Below are 25,486 nucleotides of genomic sequence, written 5' to 3' on the forward strand. Positions count from 1 at the left end.
TTCAATCAACTCATCTATTTGTTTTTAAATAACAATGTTCTTGATGGAATAGCCTGAATACAACTTGGTGGAAAAGCCTGGACAACAGATTCGAGTGTTATCGAAAATGTTCTTTCATTCAATATAAAGAAACATTATTTTTAGTATTCAATTGGTTTGTTATAGGTTATGTAAGATTATTTCAGTATGGGGAACGATAATGAAGTTAAGCTGAAATATTAATAAAGATAAATAATTTGTATAATAATCGCTATGATTTTCTGAACCTTCCAAATATTACAAGTGTAATCTTTTCTACATCTGGCACCTAATTGCTAAATGGATTTCAATTTGGATAATAATGACGAATATCCATTTCAAATTAAGCTATATTGTTGATTATTTTCATTGAAATCTATTTCCTAAAAACGAATAATCAAAAAACAGTTCTCTAATATAAAGAAATTAGTTTTCAACATATTATAAAATCTATTGTGTCCTAACTCGTTACTGTTAGCTTCATCAATCCAATCAAAGATTTATCCATTTTTCTATATTTTCAGCTGTAAACTTGTTTTCATTGTAACAACAGCAAAATTAATACAATGTAGCCAACAACTTAAACAGGGAAAAGTTTATTTAAATCTGTCTTCCAAATTACTCTTGAGCACTACTGCAAATCAAACTTTTATTCGTTAGATTATCCTTACGTTTCAGTCAATAATTAATATCAAACTTTTTATTGAACTTCTGTTTTTTTTTTGTTTTAACCCAATTGCTAAGGAAAACAAATAAAAATAAATATAGGGAGGGGGGGGGGGGTGTTGCTTGATATGTTACGTATTTTCCAAGGGGGGTATCAGCATTTGTGACGAAATGCTACGAGGGGGGAGGGGGTGTAAAAATCAGTGAAAAAATGCTACGTCATTTATGGACGGCCTCTAACTGAATTTTCATCAAAATTAATTTCTTTCGACTTATGACCCCTTGAGACGCCTTATGACTGCGGACCTCTTTTTTTTTTTTTTTTTACAAGGGGGAAATCTGCAAACAGATCCCCTGAGAAGATAACTCAGGGAATGCGGGGATGACGCACCAACGACGACCCGCTAAAACCAGCCTATGCACTGTGCATAAGCAATTCATTTAGAATTGCTCAAGTGGTGAACAGTGCATCGACATGACCCTTGGACTCAGACCCTCATCTCCCCGGAACCACCTTACGGTATTTCTTCGGGAAGGGGCCAGTGCATATAGCACAACACGTGTAGCAGAAGTAGCCAAGGCAAACTGCTTCTCCTAGCCGACTTAAACAATGTTACAAGGGACCAGCCTCGGCAGGGCTAATCCTCTGCAGCCAACTCTTGGTCGGCGCGCCATAGACGCTGCAATTCTAACATAATGTGAGTGACAGCCGTAGTTACTGCATTCCAGCACTCGGCATCCGCACACATTCTCTCTATAATATTGTCGGGGGACGTGTCCCCTCCGCATGTAGTGAGCATGCGACCTCTCACAACAATGAAACGGGGGCAATCGAACACGACATGCTCCGCTGTTTCCTCTACACCAGCACAATTGGGGCACGCAGGAGATTCTGGGTGCCCGAACCTATGCAGGTACTGTCTATAGCAACCATGTCCTGACAGAAACTGCGTCAGGTGGAAGTTCACTTCCCCATGGCTTCTACCATACCAATCTGACACATTTGGTATTAGTCGATGGGTCCATCTACCCTTAGTGGAGTTATCCCATTCCTGCTGCCAGCTTCTGAGCGTTTCCTCTTTACACGTGTCGCGGACTCCTCTGGTACCCCTTTGGTTGAAGCATTGAACATCTTCCTTGATGATGAGCCCGATGGGCGTCATCCCGGCTATGATGCACACGGCCTCTTTAGATACCGTCCGGTATGCACTTGCTACTCTTAAGCACATTATCCTGTACGTGCTTTCCAACCGCTTTAGGTTTCTGTTCGTTCTAAGCGCTTTTGACCAGATTGGTCCTCCATACCTTAGTATGGATAGCGCCACGCTTGCCAGCAGCTTGCGTTTGCTGGCAATTACAGCAGAGCTGTTAGACATCATCCTCGAAAGCGCCGCTATAGCCGTAGATGCCCTTTTACAGGCATATTCAACGTGGCTAGCGAAGCTCAGCTTGTCATCGATCATTACCCCAAGATGCCTAAGGGATCGCTTGGACTCTATGGTGCAATCACCTACCGAGATAAGCGCCCGTTGCTCGGACTTGCGGTTGTTGACCACCACCACCTCAGTCTTGTGACGGGCCAGTCCTAGTTTCCTAGACTTCATCCATTCCTCAACCAGGGAAATAGAGTGCGTCAACTCTACTTCCTCCATCGATTCACCATAGACCACTAGGGTGATATCGTCGGCGAAGCCAACAATCTTAACACCCGTCGGAAGGGGCAGCCTCAGTACGTCATCGTACATCGCATTCCATAACAGCGGGCCCAGGATTGAACCTTGAGGTACTCCCGCGGTAATTCGAACGCTTTTCTGCCCCTCCTCTGTGTCATACAGTAGAATCCTACCATCAAAATAGCTTTCTAGAAGCTTACACAACTGCACCGGTACCTTGAGGCGGTGAAGCGCGTGTGCTATTGCTTCCCAGCTTGCGCTGTTGAACGCATTCTTCACATCCAGAGTGACAACTTGCGGTGCGGACCTCTGGTTGGGAAACACCGCTTTATGCCTATGGAAGCCACGAATATGATATTGAGTTATATGGGCTTGATCACGGATCTAAGCTTTTTCTATCGAGAATACAAAATTACAAAGCCGAACGCCCTTAGGGATAGTCGGGGCGGTTTTGCCAATGGGGTGGAATGAGCATCCTTTGAAAACTGCCTAAAATCTTGAAATTTCATCTGAAATAACATAAACCCTAAAGCTAAGAAGAAAACGTAGCAATAGATAATCAAAAATAGGGTGATCATTTCACCACATCGGTAAAAATCGTCATTCATTTGGGAATTTTATAAGACAACGGAAATCATACAGATCTAGTATATTGATCTAAGAATTGTTGTAAATCACGCAAAAACCCAAAGTTTCCATAATATTTTCAGCACTTTTATCGACTTTTTCTCAAGGTGGCCAAACTGCCCCACTTTCCCCAGTCGAACTCTCAGTATTCCTACAAACAATCACTTTCAAAGCTACATTTTTTGTATCCATAATGTCTCCTTTTTTTGCAGTTATGACCGACAATGCATTCAAAGCGAAAGACATCGGTCTGCGGGCTCAGAAGAAAATCCTCTCTCGGATGGCGAGTAAAAACGTGGCCAAGGTCTTTATCGACGGAACTACCGCTTCGCTGCTCGATAACGTCTACCGGCTAGCAAAGACACACGTAAGTTAGCATTGCAAGTTCTAAGTATTCAAAAAAAATCACTTAAACTTGTTATTTCTTCCCCTACAGACCGGCAGCAAGAAAGATGCCGAACGACTAGTCAAGAACATCATCAAAATCGTGATCAAAATTGCCGTCCTCCACCGCAATAATCAGTTCAACGCCGACGAGCTGAAGCTGGCCGATCGGTTCCGCGCCAAGTTCCAAACCCTGCAGATGGCCATCATCTCGTTCTACGAGGTGGACTACAGCTTCGATCTCAACTACCTGCTCAAGTCGCTGCAGGAGGTGCACGGGTTGCTCAAATCGTGCGTCGATCGGCACTTGACCGATAAGTCCCTCGGGCGGATCGAGGAGGTGTTTGCGTTCTTCAGCGATCCGACGCTGCTGGAGACGGCCTTCCGGCAGGAGTCACCCTACCGGGACCTGATGGACAAGATCATTGCCGACCTGAACAAAGCCATGGAGAATGGGGACATTTAATGGGTGGTATTTTTTCCCATTTGAAATAGGGCGTGCTATGTAAGAACATGGCGCTGTTCACGCACGTAGTGATAATAATTAGGCAAAACAACTTATGGTATTATTTGCTAGGAATTGTGTGGCCTATTTTCGAAGCCGATCACGCTTATGAAGAGTGGCTCTAACGCTGTTATGGATATTTATGTACTGAATTAGACACTAGAAATTTGATGGGATAAGTATAGGGAGAAACACAAAGTCATTGATCCGTCACTTGCCAGTCGCTGAAGACGAATCTATTAAATTTGAAATTAACTTATTGAAGCTGTTTCGTTGGTAATCTTATTGAAGTTATTCTTGCATTAGACGCCTATCTATAGAATCAAAACACGTACCATTATTGCTCACAGTGCAGTGCAGAAATTGTCTTAGTCATTATCGAATAGGATTGGATAGTAGAAGTTCTACAAAAGAGTGTTTCAGAAGGACTTCTAAGGTTTATTTGAAAATAATTGATCTGCAGTAACTGCAGAACATAAATGGCATTTGTAGTAGGCACTGATTGAAGAACTCGCAGAAGGCTTTGATTAGGCTGATCGATGTTAGTTCACAAAGTTTTCTTAATCAGTGCCTACTCCAAGAATGGTTGTAGCACACCATGGATCCTAATCTCAATATTCTGTTTTTAGCACTATTACGACACAGATTCAATCATTCATAGGGCCTAAAACCTAGAACACATATAAGAAAGTGCGGTTACATGGTGTGAATGGCAGAAAATCAATAAATTTGGCATCTCTGCGTTTGAAATTGAAATATTAAGTGAACAGAATACAGTCAACTCTCCCTTAAACGATATCTGAATCCAAATTTCGAGTTAGAAAATCACAATAAAAGTTGGTTTTCATGGTTACCTCAATAGTCCCTTGGATCGCATTTGCACTGGTCTTGTGTTCTATAACTCGATACCTCCATAACTCGATGGTCCCTTGAATATAAAGTTATGGAGAGTTGATTGAAATAGAAAGTTTAAACGATATCAGGGCTGGTAGCGACTGAGTGTGTTGGAATACAGTGAACACATTTTTATGTAAACTTTCATGGAAAAATGCTTCTGAAAATTCTCAAATTTATATCCAATTTCTAAACGCGCCAAGTTCCAAACCTGCATGTTAATGTTTAACCTAAATCTAACCAGAGTTGCCAATTTTCTGGATCGTATGCTAAACACTTGAAAGTCAATGTGACCAACCATATAAGATATTCGAAAAAAAATAACAACACAACACTGCGCTTTCTACGCACACTGTATTTGGGACGAGCGTTACATGTAGCAACCTTGTAATGTTATAGTCTTTAAGTTATATTGATATTTCGACTAACAGCAAGCACATATTCTAAGTCATTTATTGTATATCTCAGATACATCCTAGACGCGTATCGACAAAATGGATCAAACAAACGCAGCAAAACAGAAACTCATATCAATAGAGATCCCCCTTCTCGTGCGTTGGGAGTGGTCCGTTAGTGAAATTGAAAATTCCTCAACTCGTCGAATGTACTTAGAACTCTAGTTGATATAAATCAGAAAATAAAAAAAAGCACAGATGTAGTGTTGATGCACTGCATTGGATAACAACTCAAAAACTGGATTTCAACGTCTGTTTCTAATATTTTTTTTTTTCTGTCCAGTGCAAGAAACTGTAGTTGTTAGGTATCAATATTTTCGAACAAATGGACATATTCACAAAAAAGGACCAGTTTTTCTTTTTGTTTGACTATGGAAAAAGGCAAATGTTATACGTACTCAAACAACCAATAGAATAGTTTTTCCGGACGTGGAACAATGTTGAAAACTTGTGCAAATGAAACGGAACAAAACCTGGGATGGTTGCCTTTGGAACGCTAGAAAAGAACACACATCATCGGTGTTTGTTAGATTGGATATTCTGTATAGCGCCTAGAAACCGTATCGTTTGGCTAGCAAAAATACATCACCCAATAATGTAAAGCAACATAGATGATATTTTGATCGGAATAAATGATAATGGAGATGAGTACTAGATATGGTGTATGTTTCTTAAGTGAAATTAATATCACAATGCCAGTGTTTTGCATGAAAATGTTGTTGCATCAAATGAATGAATTGACCACTTCTCCGGGAATCCCGGAACCTGTTACGGAACCACTAGGTAGTAGAGATGGTCGGGTTTCACTTTTTTCACTTTTTTTCTGGTCCCGAGATCGAAATTGAAAAGCAAATCTGGACCCGACCCGAACCCGAAAAAATGTCGCTGTTCAAACCCGAACCCAACCCGAACCCGTTTTTTTTTTGCAATAAAACCCCGAGTTTTAAAAGAACTAAATTCATCGTTTCTGATGCATAGAAAAGCTTTCAGGTGTTACACTTTTCATAATTCTCACCAAACCCGACTAACGCCGACTTTTTCAAGCCCGAACCCGACCAGTACCCGATAATTTTAGAGCCTATAAACCCAAACCCGACCCGAACCCGTCGGGTCCGGGTTCGGGTTAGGTTTCGGGTTCGCCAATGTTTCTTTACATAACTGAAAATATCTTTGATGAATTCTATATGACATTCCGATGTGTCATACAGCTCAGTTCAATCAAATGCTTGAATTGGCCACTTCTCCGGGAATCCCAGAACCTGTTATGGAGCCATTTTGTTGACCAATATTGACTTAGATAATCAAGTGAATATCTCATGAATTATGTATGAAATTCTGAAAAGTTTGATGTGTCGCATGATATGATTGCATCAAATACATGAATTGAACACTCATCCGGGAATTCCGGAACCTGTTACGGAACCAATAGGTGACCAACGTTGCCTTAGATAATTGAAGGCGTCTCTAATGAATTCGGTATGAAGTTCTGAAAATTTTGATAGGTCACATGATATGGTTCTATCAAATGAATGAATTGGCCACTTTCCCAGGACACCCAAGGAAACCTATATGGGCAATGTTTTCAAACTCAGATTGCAACGTCTTGGATCAATTTGTTAAACAATTCTGCAAATTGTAATGCTTGTTTCCACTTAAAACATAAAGTTGCCACTACTCCGGATGCCATGGGAACCGTTTAATGGCCTCCGGAAATGGCCCACTAAGTAACCAGTAGTGTCCTGAACAACTAATCAGTTGATAAGATACCATTTTCAATGCATTTTAGACAAAATACTATGTTTCACAATTCACAACAAATGCATTTTGCTCTCACAAATGCTCTTGCAAAAATGGCCAAACCTTGGTCCCTTTGGCAACCAAACAAGATATTAGCCAGATTCACAAAATTTAAGCCTTGACGAAAATTTTGAGTACAAACACATTTATATTCGGTGAAAAACCGGCTGCGAAATTCGTATGTCGAATCCGGGTCAATATGACCCAAACACCTTAAACGTAACTTTTTTTATCCAGCCTTTCAGAATTGTCCTACAAAAATTGTTCAACCGTGAAACTCTTATTTTCCACAAAAGATTTAAAGTCACCAAATTTCATAACAATATTAAGTAACAAACAAAAGTTGTGGCGCTTTGAAAGTGCGTTTCTGGTCATATTGACTCGAACACCGTAGGAAGGTGTCAATTCAATTTAGGCCGTACACAAGAGATTTGGTTTTCAAACCCGAAACCCGACCCGACACCGAAACCGACGGTTCGGGTTTGAAAATTTAAAATATTACGGGTTCAGGTTCGGGTCGGGTTTGAAGGCTACAAAATTATCGGATACGGGTCGGGTTCGGGCTTGAAAAAATTGGGTTTAGTCGGGTTTGATGAGAATTGTAAACAGAGTAAAAATCTGAAAGCTTTCGTATGCACCAGAAACGATGAATTTACCATCATTTTACACTCGGGTTTTATTCGGGTTTTTCTTAGAAAATTTTTCGGGTTTCGGGTCGGGTTCGGGTTTGAACAGCAAAAATTTTTCGTGTTCGAGTCGGATTCGGGTTTGCTTTACAATTATTGTCTCGGGTAGGGTCCGGGTTTGAAGAAATAGAATAAGTCGGACACGGGTCGGGTTTGAAAAATGTCAAACCCGACCATCTTCATAACCTACAATCATTTTAAGCATAAATCATAATCTAAATGCTCAGATTAAGGCCCAAGTATTTTTTTTGTAGAGTGTTAAACTGGAGCTACATGACAGCTCATTTGTCAGTACTGGACCCATTTGTAGCAAATTGGACCTAAAAACAACTGTGTGTTTTTCAATTTGTAGATTATTTCCGAGAGAACTGCTTTTTCAGTGTTGACATTAGCTCCAATTTTACTCAGCAAACAATTAGGAATTAGGGGTCATGCACAAAATACGTCACGCTCCAATGGGGGGAGGGGGTCAAGCCAAGCGTGACAAGCCTTACAAAACTTTCGGAGGACTCATGCAAAAAACGTGACAAAGGGGGGAGAGGGGGTCATAAAAGTTTAAATTTACCGTGACATCATTTGTGTACCATCCCTTACTGGTAATATCGTATCGTATCCAGGCATTACAGAATTCGCTCTCATTTGAGTATGAAGCACGATCAAAGCAAGCAAAGAAAAATATCCCATCTGTTGCGGTCCACGATCGTCATTGTATCGCAAGGTGTAACAAGTCTGATAAATGGAAGCAGCGAGCGAGAGCCCCAAAGAGAGAGCGATGATAAAATCAATTTTTCTCGCTTGTTTACCGTTGGGGATAGGTATTTTTCTTTACTGGCACGATAAACAATCCACGAATTTCCAATAGCAATAGTGTCCCCCATGCTTGGAGCTTTTTAGAATGGTTTTATCATGCACTACTATCCCCACAATCTGATCAAAGTTATAGCAGTATACGATAAACAGTCTCTCATAATGTGCAGCATGTTATGATAGTTACAGAGAGCGATACGTGAGAGATTCTCTCAATTTTCTCAGGATTCAATCCATGATCGTATCGGTATCCTGTAGAAATATGTGGAAGTCCTCTTAAAGCAACAACCACCTATTTTCCCTATCTTTTGTCTTACTCTAACAATTATCATCGAATCTTTGTGAAAGCAAATCTCGAGTTTTAGTGAACTGATGAAGCTGAAAATGTATTGCACTACATATATAGAATCATAGTGATACATTTTTCGCATCGATAACTTCATATATCGTTGGTTCTTGGGATTTGCTTCTTCAAATGGATAGGGTGATTATGATGACGTCCCGTGCGGCCTTAATTTCAGTTAGCTTAAACATGTCAATCATCAAAATTCGATGATTTTGGAAAACCGATAGCTATTATTTAGAACTGAATTTTCATCAAAATTAATTTCTTTCGACTTATGACCCCTGAGACCCCTTATGACTGCGGACCTCCGGTTGGGAAACACCACTTTATGCCTATGGAGAGTATACCCCATTAGGCATAAAGACGTTAGGCATAAGGACGTTAGGCATAAGTATGTTAGGCATAATGGACGTTAGGCATAAAGACATTAGGCATAATAGACGTTAGGCATAATAGACGTTAGGCATAAAATACGTTACGCATAATGGACGTTTGGCATAAAATAACTTGCGTGTATGTAATTCAAAAACTTTTCTCATATCGAAAATTATTCGGGTCCATTTAAAAATGCCATTACGTTGATGGGGTGGGTGGATGTCTTTAAGATGTAACAGCTCTTAAAAAGTGTGGAAAATTTACATAAAAAGCGTTACGAGGGGGTGGGTTAATTGGTTGGTTATAAATTGCAATTTCCGGTGTTATAAAATTTGACAATGAATCGATTATCGCAAGATATGGAAGAAGATTATTATCATGGTCATTCATTAAGTATTCATTTTTATTTGCAATGTGCAAGTGTTATTTATTTCTAGAGATGTTTAGTTTGGTGAGTTTAAGCCATTTCTTACATTTCTCTTACATAATTGCGTTAATTCTAAAGAAGGGAAATCTTCCATATAATTATTAGTACTTATAATGCAAATAATTAACTTGTAGACAGCAATCCAGAGTCAAGCAAAAAATTCATGTTACGATAGGCGATATAATCTTCAACAATAATATTCTAGTAGTGTGACGCCAATAAGAGCGTAACATTCCCACTCCGAGTCTGCTCGTCAATTTTATGTGGTGAAAACAGTTCTTTTGCCTCGTCTGCCAACAATTTTCGATGGTTTTCAAACAATTTTGATCAGCCACATTTGAAAGTATTGCCAAAAACACCTTGAAAATATTTGAAATTCGTCGCGTTTGAAAAGTAAAATTTGATTTCAAGTCAATTTAACAGTCAATCTCACATTTAACATAACATAGCATTCAGCATTAAGCATTTTTAATGGGAATATTTACACCAACAATTCCAAAAACTATTAGAACAGCAAGAACCCACAAAACAGCATATTGTTGGAAGAAGGTCCCTTTCTTACAGTCATTAAATTGGCCGTATAAGTATAAAGAACAGCCTATGATCCAAAGAAGGGAAAATGTATGATGGATGTATTAAGAGCAATAGCGATATTAATTTTTGAATAAGTACGTCTCGAAAGAACAGTTTAATTATAAAAGAAGAAAAAAATTCTGATTTGAACATTAGCAGCACTAACTCCAATAATTTTGTCGACAGTTTAACTATAAAGAACAGCCTCCAATTTAAAAAAGGGATAATTTCTGATGAAAAATTTGTCAATAAAATGTGTACGACCTAACTCAAAAGATGAGCAGCAGTTACAGCATCATTCATATTCTTGGTATTACTCCCCAACCCAAGCTCTTAGCTTAGTGTTCTAGGAGCACTTCCACAGTTATTAACCAAATGTTTGCTTTGCCAAGGTAGCAATTTTGCATTCTTATTTGTGCACGACACATGAACACGTTTGCACTGCATGGCAAAGGATCCTGGATTGACTTGAAACCGAACTAAAATACCTCCAGCATGGCTTTACTCTATGGTCAGAGAAGTTACTACAAAGCTAATGAAGGCAATTAACAGCATTTCCATGCTAATCATTTTATCAACTTTTGTCCTAGAAATTGACCTCAAAGGATTCACAACTATGGGACGACTGCAAGGCAATCGTATTTCAAAGGACACAATTTTGATCTTTGAAGCCCTCCACAGTTACCAAAAAAGTCAGCTCACTTTTCACACAAATAATCTCATTTTTTATTTTGAGAATTATGCCTATCGTCCATTATGCCTAATGTCCATTATGCCAAACATCCATTATGCCAAACGTCAATTATGCCTATCGTATTTATGCCTATCGTACTTATGCCTAACGTCCTTATGCCTAACGTCGTGCACCCGCCTATGGAAGCTACGAATATGATATTCAGTTATATGGGTTTGATCACGGATCTAAGGCAGCGTCCATTTATTAAGTAACGCTAAAATTGGAAATTTTTGACCCCCTCCCCCCTCTTCGTAACGCTTTTTGTATGATTTTTTTTTATTTTTGGATGAGCCGTAACGCTTGAGCCTACCCCCACCCTCCCCCTAGAGCGTTACGTAATTTGTGGATGCCGCCTAAGCTTTTTCTATCGAGAATATAAAATTACAAAGCCGAACGCCCTTAGGGGTAGAAGGGGCGGTTTGGCCAATGGGGTGGAATGAGCATCCTTTGAACACTGCATAAATTCTTGAAATTTCATCTGAAATAACATGAATCCCAAAGCTAACAAGGAAATGTAGCAATAGATAAGCTACAAGTCAGTGTTCTAAACTCAAAGAAAAAGAAATAAATGAAGTTTTAAAAAACTGCCCATATTGCCCCGAATGGGTCTTTCAAAGTTCATTATTTTAGAAAGATAAAATTCGACTGTTAGGCTTGGAGCATGTTTAGAGGGGTTTTATCATGCACTACTATCCCCCCAATCTGATCAAAGTTGTAGCAGTATACGAAAAACAGTCTCTCATAATGTGCAGCATGTTATGATAGTTACAGAGAGGGATACGTGAGAGATTCTCTCAATTTTCTCAGGATTCAATCCCTGATCGTATCGGTATCCTGTAGAAATCTGTGGAAGTCCTCTTAAAGTAACAACCAGATAAAATGCGAAAAAGGTGAAAAAATCTATGAATAATCTCTGGAATACTGGGGAAATACTAGAAGTACTGATGTTGAACAACTGAGGGAGGAATCTCTAAAAAAAAAATCTGAAGAAATCACTATGGGAGTCCCTAAATGTATTCCTGAAAAAAATCTCTGGAAGTTTTTTTTGTGCGGTGGGGCCCAAATGACCGTAGCGGTGAACGCGTAGCTATTTGGCAAAACCAAGCTGAGGGTCGTGGGTTCGATTCCCACTGCTCGAGGATCTTTTGGTTAAGTTTTCTCGACTTTCCAGTCATAGAGTATCTTCGTACCTGCCACACGATATTGTTGAAATAAACTACAAAACACAACAAGGCTTCTCCGCTCCACACCGCAGGCTACTGACTGATCGGACGACGAGCTTGGAAGAGCTAGAGGAACTCGAGTCAGGAGGAGCTTGGAGAACGGCGCGGTTGACCAAGAGGAGATGGTGTAGCTAGCCAGGAGAAGCTCCACTAGGAGGAGTTCGGTAATTGGAGCTCGGTGCCAGGAGGAGCTTAGTGGACAAGAGTGCTCGAATGGCAGATGGCGGTTTGAAGGTTGTGTGATGTACCTGCATTCCAACACTCCTCCGCAAGGTTTTTTGGAAGAAAGCCTGAAAGTATGTGTAGGAATAATGGAAGAATTTTTGTTGCGATCTTAAATGTACTTTTTCCATGTCTTGAGGAATTACTGGAAATCGGCGTAGGAAATTCAGATTTACTGGAAAAATCCTTAAAGATTATTTAAGGAACCTTACTATAGAAATAGATGAGAAATACCAGAAGAATCTCTGAAGGAAATCCGGGAATACTGGGGAATTACTAGAGGTATTAATGTTGAACGACTAAAAACGAATCTCCAGAGAAATTTCTGAAAAAATCTCTCAAAGTATCTTTTAATTTGTTCCTGAAAGGATCTGTGTAGAAATAACTGAAATAATGTCTGTGCCTCTAGGTTTTACAACTGTGGTTATCAAAGCGCGGGCCACGGGCAGCACGTGGTTTCTGTATCTTTTAAATCTAATAAGTTTCACAATTGTTTCCTTCGGAAAACTGTTCAACTCTTAACGTTATCAAGAACATCAACTAAATTGTTAAGAAAACTTTTCACTATAAGAAATAGAAATGATTAAAAAACAGGTCTGAGGATCACTGTTTTACTCTGCAAGAATTCTCCTACAAACCCCAGGAATTTTCATGAAATTCTTCAAAAAAATTTCCAAGGTTTCACGCATCTATCTAATATTCTACCGTTCAGCCTTCTAATTTGTGATCCCTTTTGGTATTTTCTGTTCTCAATGCTTTTTCAAGTCGTTTTTAAACAGTTTAGGATTTGTGTTCGTCAGCTTCTTGCATTTTTATCACCATTCAATTGGCATATAACTTCTACCTAGGATTTTCTCATACTTTCTACAAAGACAAACGATTGCACGTTTTCGAAACAATTCGAATATATATTCACTTTTCACGAGAGAATTGATTTACCTACCACTAGCCTATTTATAGTTTACTTCATTCTCTTTGTCGTTAATGCAATTTTACTCCATACAGACTAACATTTAAGCAGCAAAATTAGATTATTTACACTCTGGCTCCCTCTAGAAGTCCATTCACACGCTGAACTTTTTTAACACCCTATGAGCTAGTTAAGCGGGAGGAGAAAATGGAAGGGTGGCTACAAAAAATGATTTCACATGACGGTTAGCATCCCTGTCAGTTCGAATCACTCCCGGAAACTACAGTAACATGAGACGGAAATGACAATGAATTGAAACGGGATAAAGTACGATAAAATCGGGATTTGAACAAGCTGGAGGAATTGGGTCAAATACGAAGGAGCGTTTGGATAACCAATAGAACATCACAATGTTGTGTTCGTCATGAACACCAATGAAAAGGGGAAAGGATAAAATTAACGTCTCACACTCTCTTCTTTTCTCTTTCGCTCTCAAAAAGGAACCTAACACCACTAATTAACGGATTTCCGTTGATGATTTAGCTTTTCTTTTGCAACCGTTCATACATAACTAAAATTTCACATTTTATGTCGCAAATTACTTATACGTTTTTTTGTTTCTGCGCTGTCTTTCCAAAACTGCGCAACTTTAGGGTCAAGTCGCAATCTATTTACATGTTTTTTGCACTATTTTTCAAACTTTTTTTTTGCTCATCCCACGATCGCACAGCTCGCAATCGCCACAACGACCCACAACACGGGGAAAAGAAATATTTTGTTTCTATAGAAATATAAGCTTCCTACCTGTATGTTGCCGGGATGTGCGTGCGTGTTCTTATCACAGGCGGTGGTCCCTCCCCCCTTACTGCTTGACGCGCAGTTTGGTGTTCTCTTCCTCCTCGGAGGCCTGGGACGTGCTGTTGCTGTTCGGCGAATCCGGTCCACTGCTGGCCGAGTTCGACTGGTTCCGACGGATGTAGACCGGTTCGGTTTGATTCCGAACGCAGTCCTCCGTGATGTGAACGGTTTGCACATCCGATCCGGGCACTTCGAACATCGGTTCGAGCAGGAGTGTCTCCTACAGAATGGGGAATGTGTCACGTTATTTTCAGAAACAAGAAAATTATACAAGAACTGTACCATGATCGCTCTCAACCCACGAGCTCCGGTTTGTCTCTCCATCGCCAGCTGGGCAATCTGCTTCAGGGCACCTTCGGCAAAGGTAAGCTCGACTTGATCCATACCCAGCAGGGCTTTGTACTGTGGCACCAGGGCGTTGCGGGGTTCTGTCAGGATACGCACCAACATGTCCACGTCTAAGCTGTGGAACGGAACGAGCACCGGGAAACGACCGACAAATTCCTGTAGGATAATGATTCGTAGAGTAACCTACTTAATTGCGGATCTAGTCTAGTTAGAGCTTACAGGAATCATTCCGAATTCCACCAAATCCTTGGCTTGCACTTTTCGTAGATTGGCATCACGTTCGACCTGGTCGTTGTCCATCGGCGCGGCCGAAGCTTGAGCTGCACGGCGACCCTCGGAGGAGCTGGCTGGCATTCCGAAGCCCAAATACTGTGAAAAGGATAGTTGTGATTACATATCATGTTTTATGTACCTAGAGTAGAAGGTAGATTTTTTGACTTCACATGTAAAATAATACTCCATATGAGATGTAGGTTTTCTTCTTTCTAGAAACGAAAATTTGAAAACCAACCCTTGTGCTGCACCATTCATGCTAGCAGTGGCCCAAGACAACTGAAGCTATGACTAGATTTCTTGATTAACTCTTCAAATAAGTTATAACGATGAAAGCACTTTACGTTAGTAAAATGATTGAAAGGTGAAAGCAACACTTCGTAAAACACCTGATTGACTGGGAGAAAGTAAGATTTGACTATTCGCAGCACAGATATGTATTAGAGTCTACGTAACGCCCACTACAGCATATATATTATCGAATGACCAATATCTGGCAGGACTATAAAATGCTTTGTTAATTGTCAAAACCTCCAAAAGCTGAGCAGCTGTCAAATATGTTCAATAAATGAACAAAGGTGCAGAACATACCGTCTACAAGTGCGACTTTATCGTCCGTCGGTGGTTTTGTCTTTCTTTACGATGCTAATCCTTGACATGATTGTTTTCCTTGATAAAGTAACTTCGTACACGTTGCAAGATAAGTAGCTGGTGATGATGCACGCATGCGTGCATGATCACCAGCTACTGCATCATGCGTACTTGTACGCAGCTTTGACCGCTACTCGACTCGATTGTTGTTCGTGCTGCTGTTCGTAAAGCGTTGATGTACTTCAGACAGTACGCTACAAAACGGCGAAGTTTGGTATAGGTCGAATAACGTGTGAACAGCTGATCCGGCTTCCACAAGCGTTGCATAAACAGCTTTACCGTAGCTATTACGGGGCCAACAAGGCCGAGAGGATAGAAGATCTTGGCGATGTCGGAGATAACCTTCCTCTTCGTGAGAACGGCTGCCGGCAGTGGAAGGTCGTCGTTGGACCGTAACATGTCGATCCTTGTATCCCACACTAGACCAAGTGTTGATAGCGACTGGTCATCTTGCAGATCATGCACGGGTTTGATCGCCAAGTCTTCTGGTAGAATATACATACATTGGAACTGCACTTTTCCAGCGGAAAACCGGCCGGATGCAAGCTTTGCGGATAGTTGATGACGTTTCTCCAAAGCACATACTCCAGGTCGTCTGTTCCTGTTAAGATGTCCACAGCTTCTTCGGCTACTGGGTAGTTATGTCCATCGTCCTTCAGTAGTTTCTGTAGCGTACGTGTTGCCAGGAAAGGGGCTGAGGTTATCTCAAACGTAACTGTGAGTAGTTCGTAGGTATCGAGAGGATCCGACGATCGTCGGCGAAACAGCACTCGGAGAAATCGCTGATCACCAGAAGAACGCTGGATTTGCCGGTACATTTTCACCACGTTTGCGACGATGACAACGTGAAAAACGAAAGCGGATGACGATGGAGTCGAGGTTCTGTTAGGTAGTGCGATATGTCGGAGGAGGTCTTACAGGAGCCAACGAAAACCATGCGTATCTTAGTAGTGGTTCAACTCTCCTTGAACACCGGATGGTGAGGCAGATAACAGTGTGGAGAATTACCGTCGACGGAATTGAGCGTTTGCATGTGTCCAAGGCAGAGGCACTCTTTGATGTATTCGTGGTTCGAGCACATTGAGGTGGCATCTCTTTCAATGCGTCCCTCAAGGCTGTAGAATCGGCTGGTGGCACTTTGTCGTGAACCACGGGAGATGACTTGCGGATCATCGGACCGGGGAAAGCCGAACCACGTACCATCGTGAGTTCGAGTGGTGGTGTTGGCTTAGATTTCTTCGCACTTCTTCTCTTCTGCAGAATACGTAGGGCCAGAGTCGTCGAAGAGATGATTCAAGAGAGCTTGGTCGACGGTCAATAGGTAACACACTGACGGTACTACGGCGGGAATGGTGGATGTTTTTTTTCCCAGAAACGGTCCACCCGAAGTCCGTGTCGACAAGAAGTGGAAAACCGTCGCCAATTGATAGGCGATTGCCTTTGTGGAGCTCATGATGGGGGTGACCCATTTCGCATACGGACGTTTCGCATAAAGCAGTTTAATACAAGCACATGTAGCATTTCAAAGAAGGCATATAATTCTCGTTATGCCAAACGTCTTTATGCGAAATGGGCCACCCTCGTTCATGTTAGCATTCTCCACCGATAACGATGTCGATCATGCCCGGAATGTGAAATGCGGGTCGACCAATGGAACGTTGGCATGTTCCATGCCGAAGTGTCAATGGTTATGGTCGGAAAATGTGCGGTAGGCTTTTTCATAACTAGAAATTTGAGTGGTGTGGGCGGAAAATGGTTTCGTTTTTAACTTGATTGTAGCGTTGATCTGACTTTCCACTTTCTTAACTGATTCTCCTAGACCGGAGACGGTGATCTCTACGGTAGCACTACGGATCCCAAGATCGTTCGCTAACTTCTTCGTGATGAAATTAGACATCGATGCGGAATCTATGAGTGCTCTAACAGGTATTTCCCGGTCACGGTGGTCGACGATGTGAAGCGAAAACGTTTCCAGTTGGACCTTGCTGTATTTCGAATGGACTTCCGGTGGATTCGTTGATCCGGAGGTTCGGACGTTGCGGCAGGAGTGCTTGGCTGTTTCTGAGGTACAGTTTGATCGTGCATCATAGTGTGGTGTCTGGCTCGACAAGTTCGGCAACTGAACTTCGATTTGCAAACTCGTGCTTAATGGACAGCGAAGGAAGCAGTTCCAACACAAGCTTCGATGGACTAGCAACTGTCGTCGTTGGGGTATGGACAGCTTGGTAAAAGTTGGATACTGGATTAACTGGTGATCTTGCTTGCAAATGGTGTATTGTTGAACGATCGTCTTTGATTCAGCTGTGGTGGCGTTCGCTACGGATTTAACGGAAGGCTTTTTCATAAACTAGCCGGCCACCTTGTTGCTAGTCGACAGTTCTTTCTTCAGGAATCGCTTGTTGGCATACCGTTTCATCAACGAAGACAGTTTTCTTGCCTCTCCCACCAATAATTGCAATAGGTGTCTGATGACTGTTGAAATGTCGTCGTTACTGTGGATTATCGATAGAAAATTGTCTCTGAACGATATTTACCTTGATTCGTCGCCACTGAACTTCGGAAGGTCAAACTTCGGCATTCGATGGCGGAAGCTAGCTGCTGTGTGGTGAGCGAAATTGTTGATCATCGTCGAATTCATTGCGGGACCACTGTTCGCTAGGTTCGAGAGTAAAAAGACCTTCAGAACACAGTACCTATTCTCGAAGACAGCCCGAACTTCGATGTGCTCTCAAACTTCTCGATATCCAGTATCTCCACTTCGCTTTGCACATGCTGGAACTTCTTGTAAATACAATCCAAAGTTTCCAGCTGCACCGCCACTTGATTAGAATCCCGATAGTAATTGTACTCCGCAACGAACTTGGGGATAATTCAAATATGACGTCCATAGTTTTTTAGGATTTCTAGATCCCCCTCCCCCCTCTGTCACACTTTTTCCAATGCCTAATACACGCACTGTCACACTTTCGTAGATCGAACCCCACCCCCCAATTATTGGACGTCATTTTTGAATGATCCCCACCTCGATCCGCAATCATTCGCTTTAGCTTCAAAAGATCTTCTAGCTTTGTCCTTCACTAAAGGACATTGAGGACCTGTTTTCGGTTCTAAGATCTAGAAACGAAAACCAATTATAGTTTAGCTTGGTTGGCTAGTTGCTTAGCTTGGTTGGATGTTCTACCATCTATGTGCGCAAACCGAATATAAAATTGGATAATATAATTGCAAAACGGGTTAGAATCCGAAGTCGTACAATGAAGGTTAACAACTTTTACTAGTAAAGGAGCCTAAACAAAAATAAGTCGGCAGCATATGAAGAATTGAATTAGCTCACAGTGCGGTCGTAAAAAGGCTGAGAAAAGTCGAACGAAGGACTCGGAATTGAATCGAATACAATTTTGGGTCATTCAGTTGAGTTTAGAACGATAGACGGGACAAGTAACAGTTGAATCGAATATACCAAACAAGGTTTCCATGACATTTCGTTATAAGAGCCAATAGTTGCCTTGACGCGGGTTTTCACAAAATGAATGGTATTCTTTAGGACATTTCAGTAGAGTATTCCACGATAGTCCGTTTTAGGACGAGTGAAAAATGGTTAGAAGCTGTAAAAAAACTTCTTGTAATTAGAAAGTTCTTTGAATGCTCTATCACTAGCAATCGATATACGAAAATATCAGCTGGCATCGATGCCACTTAATTATCTCTTGTTAACTTTCCGATTCTCGGGTTTCATTCCCAAACCCGACAAACCTAAAGCATTCTTCATGGAATAATTTTGAGCGATCAATAAAGTATGTAGAAATGTCTGGTCCAACCCACTAAGGGCTTATTCACAAATTTCATAACGCTTTAGGAGGTGGGTGGGTGTCTTCATGATGTTACGGCTCATACAAAATTTGTTAAATTTTCATGCTAAATGCGTTACAAGGGGGTGGGTGGGTGTTAAAAATAGCCATTTTTGGCGTTATGAAATAAATGAATGAGCCCTAACACAATTGATTGATAAATCCTTGAAAGAATGTATGTGGAAATTCGTGAAGGATCTTACGAAGAAATTTAGGAAGAACCCCGAGAAGTATTTGTATAGAAATTCACGGACATCTGCTTACCAAACTGAGACAGAGCCTGCTTCTGAGCTTAGTGTTCTTAAGATCACTTTTGCCGCTACGACTACTTGGGCTTCTGAATTCATGCAGAAATTTCAGAGGAATTCCTTTGGAAGCCCTTTGTGTTCATGAAGTAATTCTTGTAGAAATCACTGCCTGGAACAATTTCGTCAAGATTGTTGGGACAAATTCTAGAAAGAATTATTCGAAGGGTGCTTGCAAAATCATGATATAAATCTGGACATACTTCCAAACAGAGTTGAACAATACCAGTCATATCACCTGATGGCTGATGTACTAAAACTATCAATATGAGTTGCAATATCACTTTGATCTGACAACCAACAACACTGATGCGACATCGCACTATAAATCATAATCGCTGCAGAATGATTGTCCGACATTTCCCCGAAGGATTTTCTCCCGAAAACCATTTCCCCGAATGCTTTCTGCAAACACATTTTCCATTTTTTTTTCATCTATCAGAGTAATAGACTAACTTCAGTTAGTCAGTTAATCGCTTCAAACTAATGATTCTCTTATAAATGATTTGAATCGAGAAACGACAGACGAGATATTTGGATTGGAAAACGATGACAGTTTTGGAAGCCCTGCTTTTAAAAATATGTTAAACATTAAGTTCAGTATTAAAATTTAGGATGCAGATCGTTTGGTCAAATGTCGTTAGGCCAAATTAAAGTTAGGTCTTTAGGCCTAAGACCATTAGGCCGAAAGGGTCGTTAGGGTAACATTTGATCATTTACTTTTATTTCATAAGGCTAACACATTCATCAGTATTTTTTCCTTCTTTTAATCAAAGGCTGTTCTTTCTAGTTATATTTCACAGCGGATATTGTGGGCTTCTAGATACTGCAAATAATCCTGATCGAAAACCAACAATCCATTCGACCTTACAATTCATTCGGCGGCTTCTAGGTAACGCAAATTAGCCTGACCAATCCCTGTTAGTTATACATTCGACCTTACAGTTCATTAGAACTATCGGTCATTTTTGGCCTAATTAACCTTTTGGTCTAGCGACCCTTTCGTCATAACGGCATTCGGCCTAATGACCTTCGGCCTAATGACCTTCGGCCTAACGACATTCGGCCTAACGGTATTCGCTCCTAACGGGATAGAACCAAAATTTTATTATGCTAAGAATAGCAATAAAAATGTAGAAAATGTAGAAGGTGGGTTTTGAAAGATTATCCAAGAGGTGAGCAAATCTGATGCCTTATGTCGTTTGTCCGGACATAATTTATCTTAATGACATCTGGCTGAACGGGCATCGACAAAATTATCAAATAAAATTTTACTGATTGAAAACTTTGTGCAGGATTCAAAGGCGTGAGCTAAAAGGCACATCTTGATCTTCACTACTTAAGAATTTTAAAAGAAAAAAATGAGTCAATAAGTTTGTTTGGGACGCATCTGACAGATTAGTGCATCGTTTCGAGGATATTATTCGATCATTGTCTCCGCATTAGTAGCTTGTGTCCCATAAAGTATAGGCAAATGTTTTATTTTAACAATAAACTGGTACCATAAAAGTTGCTTGCTTTAAATTTTGTAAATATCCCTTTTTTATTTTACTGCTCTAATAATCATTTACTTTTTTTTCTGTTAGGAACATAAACCACTGCGACCAATATTTGATCTATTGTAGTATTTCTCGTGTCCTTTGTTTGGTGCATGTCGTATTACTTTGTCACTATCCAGGTTCACTGGTAGATCTTTACCCCGTGACGCACCATGAAAAGGTGATAATTTTTAAACTAGGTTTTTCTTTTTTCAATCTTAGGCAGTTCATTGAAACTTTGCTGTGTTAATATTGTTCTGCTCACAGCTTCTTCTTATTTCAACAGGAATTTTCCCTTCTTCAATCTGAAGGCAATTTTCATAGATAATTATACCAATAAAAAATGACAGAGCTACTGAAACTTTAAGCAAATTTTGTTCTGGTAATTATATCCTACTTCTTCAATTTTTATTTTTATTTTTTTTTTTTTTTGTGTGGTATTCAGTTGGAGCTGCCTGACAGCTTAACTTGTCAAGGCTGAACCCTCGGTCTGGCTTTTGCCAAGTTTCCCCTCTACCAGGACCAATACTCAGACGGACTAGGCAATGGCGCCCACATGAACACTGTTTTTTATTAGTATTGTGACGTGGTAGTTTTTGAAAAGTACCCATATTCCCTTGCTTCTGGAGTTCTGTTTGATCCTTCGACCTTGACACTTGCTTTTCCCGGGGCAAGCGACGAGGGCAGGATCAAACATGTCGCGCGTCGGTCTCGTAAGTGAAAAAGTGGCGTGATCGGTGAGTTCGGTTGAAGAAAGTGAAAAAGTGCCGCGATCGGTTAGTTCTGTTTGATCTTTCGACCTTGACACTTGCTTTTGCCGGGGCGAACGACGAGGGCAGGATCAAACATGTCGCGCGTTGGTCTAGTAAGTGAAAAAGTGGCGTGATCGGTGAGTTCGGTTGGAGTAACTGAAAAAGTGCCGCGATCGGTTAGTTCTGTTTGATCCTTCGACCTTGACGCTTGCTCCTGGGCAGTGCGTCAAGAAAGCCCGAACAGTTTTTTTTTTTATTATTCTTTTTGGGTCGCGCGCTTATTTTTTTTTCCTGAGTGCTTTTTTATAGCCGAGCAAACGAGTGAAGCCGAAAGTGGATTGTGGCTGCTCAGTCAAGGATAACGGATCAATTGGTGAGCTCGTTTCATGCTACTATTTCTAATCTATAAAATATGTATGACTGCACATTCAATCGTTACAATGGTGGGATGCAAATATGATTTTTCAACAAACTATGGATGGTTCGTCACTGTGAGTGTCGACACAAACTCTGATTCATGATTTATTTATGTTTAACATTTTTTTTTTTCGGAACACCTCTTATATACCTTTATTTTTGTAATTAAAAAAACTTTGAATGGTTCAACACTACAAGTGTAGACTTGCGAAAGGTTCACTTTATTCAACAAACTTTGGATGGTTCGCCACTGTAAGTGTCGGCATAAGAATAAGAGTGTTCTATGATGTCCCAACCAATCGAGTTTTTTGTTTCTTTTCAAATGAGTAAAATATAATAACACATGCTTTCGTCCTGTCAGCTGTAGGAATGTTACATTTAGGTATTTGTTCAACAAACTTTGAATGGTTCGTCACCTCAAGTGTCGGCATAATTTTCCTCTACATAGAAATTGTTCATATCAAATGAAAATATTATATTTACGTATAAGCATGTATATATCTCACAAATCATTGTTTATCATGGTCTAATCGCTTATCAAAGTGAATCCTATGACCCAACGATCCTCCCCATTAACAAACATCCCTCCCAGTAACCTTTGTGGAGATGCAGAGGCAAACACGGTCTCCAAAAAGCAAAGGTTACACACTAACATTCCTTCCCCCAATCCCACCTGACTGCAAGGACGTGGCCGGCGCCGTTATTGACCCTGTATAAATAGAGGCACTGAATTATGCACACTGAAGAAGATTATGGCCAATCCCAGCCGAACTTCTAGTTGATTCTTTGTGCATTTTCACTGACTTCGGTCAATCACGGAATAGCAACCATTGATATGTGTAGTCAGTCTAAGCTAAGCTAAGCTAAGCTAAGTACCCATATTCCCTTGCTTCTGAGAAAAGGAAGCATTATGAAAATCAGCAGCTCCATTAGAATTTGTTTGAAATAGTAGTGCATTACTAATACTGTCTAGTCGAAATGGTTTTGAATAATTTGTCATACAAGTGCTATTCTGATTACTATTGTCTTTTACGTAAGATTAGAGTCTTAAATGTCAAGTGTCGTCAAGTCTTAACAAAATTAGGCTGTTTAGTAGTAGTTCTAGTTAATTTCATTTTTGTTGTTAAAAGTATTTATTGGTCATTACGTTCATATATCCTTAAAGAAAAAAGTCGCTTTCCTTGTCTGTTCAACAATTTTTCGAAACTAGCAAGTGTACCCTAATGATCGATCTCAGCGTCTTAGTTTCCATAGTCATTTTTATAGTGAATATTGAAGAGTAAAGTTACCTTAGGCTTCTATTACAGTCTCCTACAAGATTCACTTTTCGGTGGCAAATGCAATGCTTCACAACGCCTACTTTCTACTTGTAAATTTTGCGAAAATGAAGCTGGAATTAGATTATTTATACCGCTGTTACAAAAGAGGTATTTCTTATTATGGCAATGTAAAAACCATATTAAAATAAGATTGTCGCCACTTATTTCTACTCAGTGAATCTACTAGTCATTTTCATAAGAGTTCCTATGTATTCCCTACGTCGTATATGTAACGATGTATCTAGCTAGCTAATAGTAAGAGTGGCTACGGATCATTCTGGTTAGCAAAAGGCAAACTGAACTTCACCAATAGTATTAATGTCCACTTCGAATAGATTAATTATTTGAAATGGGCATCAATTCTATCAATGACGCAGAATGTCCGTTGGATCACATCCGAGATATTATTGCGTCTATGCCATATGAATTATGACGCGGCTTTAAGCAAAAAGTGCCAAAATGTGATACCACCACTACAGGTTACGCCTTTGGTTTCCATCATATGGGCTAATGGATTATGCCCTCCCATCGCGGCAAGGTCGCATAACCAAGGGGAGGGATATCCTACTTCTTCAATTTTTATTTAAATGCAAATATCACGGATTCTAATGTTTTGAAACAACATTTTCAATGCTTCCGATTAACCCTTGATAAAGATTTTTCATTGAATAGGCAGGTTTTTTTATATTTAGGTAGAGATTATTAGTATTTTGGGTATTCATTACTAACATGCTCACTTCATTTGATGTTTTCGGCTATTAGTTTTAGGTCATTTTCGACAAATTTGTTTCTAATGAAGACATTTATCTTTAAACTGATGTATTGTCAGAAAATGGAAATAAAAGCATGGTGTTGCGTCTTTTTAAAAGTTTCTAGAAGGAAAAATCGATGTCTAGTTATGTAGGGCAAGATATAATAGATTCTTTAATTAGCCTACCGTACTAAAGCTTGGTTTATTGTAGTGACAGTCCTTTATGGCACGCTAAGCATTATCTATATAAATCTATATAAATAAAAATGGAATGATGTTTGTATGTCACGAAATGGCTTACGAACGGGTCAACGGATTTGAATGATTCTTTCTCAGTTTTGTTCGTCAAGGGTTCCGACGTGTTTGTGTCTATAAAAATCCCAGGACATTTACCGGGAGAGTTGAAAAAACGAGCGCGAACGAAACTGTCATTTTGTATGGAACGATCAATAGCGTTTTTCAACAGCCTACTTGATGGCAAGACGAAGTTTGCCGGGACCACTAGTGCAAGAATAAACGTTTGACTAAATGAATAGGTACATGGCAAAAGAACATGAAACCAAATAATGAATCTTTACGAAATATTCCGAAATAATTTGAAAGAACAGCCTACCATTAAAAGAAGGAAAAATTCAATTTGAAATATTATCAGCTAATTGCCAATAATTATTGAAACAGTTTAAATAAAATAATAGCCCATAAGAAGGCATAACTCAGCCAAATGCCCATTCGCCCAAATGTCAATAAGTCAAACAGCCATTCACAGCGAATTCAGATTACCGACCCCAGTAAAATTTTACTGTGTTTTGGAACTACGGTTTTTTCGGTAATTTTTACGATTACCGAAAAAACCCAGTAAACCAAAATATGTTTTGATTGATGGAAATTACTGACTCAAACAGTAAAATTGTTGAGCGTTTTTACTGGCTTTTCAGTTTCCCATGCTTCATGCTTTGCTTCTCCCGATACTGTTTTTTAGAAATCAATACAAATTAAAACCCAATCGACATGAACATGAACATCGACATGCATTTTTCGTGCGAATAAACATTTACGGTATGCTCATATCTCAGTGGAAGTAATCGAAAAATGTGTGACAAAA

At 40.1% G+C, this 25,486-nt stretch overlaps 2 protein-coding genes across 10 annotated transcripts in view; one reads left to right on the forward strand and one right to left on the reverse strand.

The window, feature by feature from the left end:
- Window positions 1–5,876, forward strand: part of LOC5579028 (tumor necrosis factor alpha-induced protein 8-like protein) — a 113,367-nt gene extending 107,491 nt beyond the window's left edge. For all 6 annotated transcript variants that reach the window (XM_021854851.1, XM_021854848.1, XM_021854847.1 and 3 more), the window contains 2 exons: window positions 3,197–3,351; window positions 3,421–5,876. In XM_021854851.1, coding sequence (XP_021710543.1) covers window positions 3,197–3,351; window positions 3,421–3,834 — 569 coding nt within the window. In that variant the 3' untranslated portion in view covers window positions 3,835–5,876. The remainder of the gene's footprint in view (window positions 1–3,196; window positions 3,352–3,420) is intronic.
- A 7,425-nt stretch (window positions 5,877–13,301) lies between these two features.
- LOC5579027 (ATP-dependent Clp protease ATP-binding subunit clpX-like, mitochondrial) overlaps window positions 13,302–25,486 on the reverse strand; it is a 146,510-nt gene continuing 134,325 nt past the window's right edge. For all 4 annotated transcript variants that reach the window (XM_001664158.2, XM_021853258.1, XM_021853260.1 and 1 more), the window contains exons 5-7: window positions 14,750–14,899; window positions 14,465–14,686; window positions 13,302–14,402 (exon numbers count right to left, since the gene is read on the reverse strand). In XM_001664158.2, coding sequence (XP_001664208.1) covers window positions 14,187–14,402; window positions 14,465–14,686; window positions 14,750–14,899 — 588 coding nt within the window. In that variant the 3' untranslated portion in view covers window positions 13,302–14,186. The remainder of the gene's footprint in view (window positions 14,403–14,464; window positions 14,687–14,749; window positions 14,900–25,486) is intronic.

Source organism: Aedes aegypti, chromosome 3, assembly GCF_002204515.2.
Source record: "Aedes aegypti strain LVP_AGWG chromosome 3, AaegL5.0 Primary Assembly, whole genome shotgun sequence".
Lineage (NCBI taxonomy): Eukaryota > Metazoa > Arthropoda > Insecta > Diptera > Culicidae > Aedes > Aedes aegypti.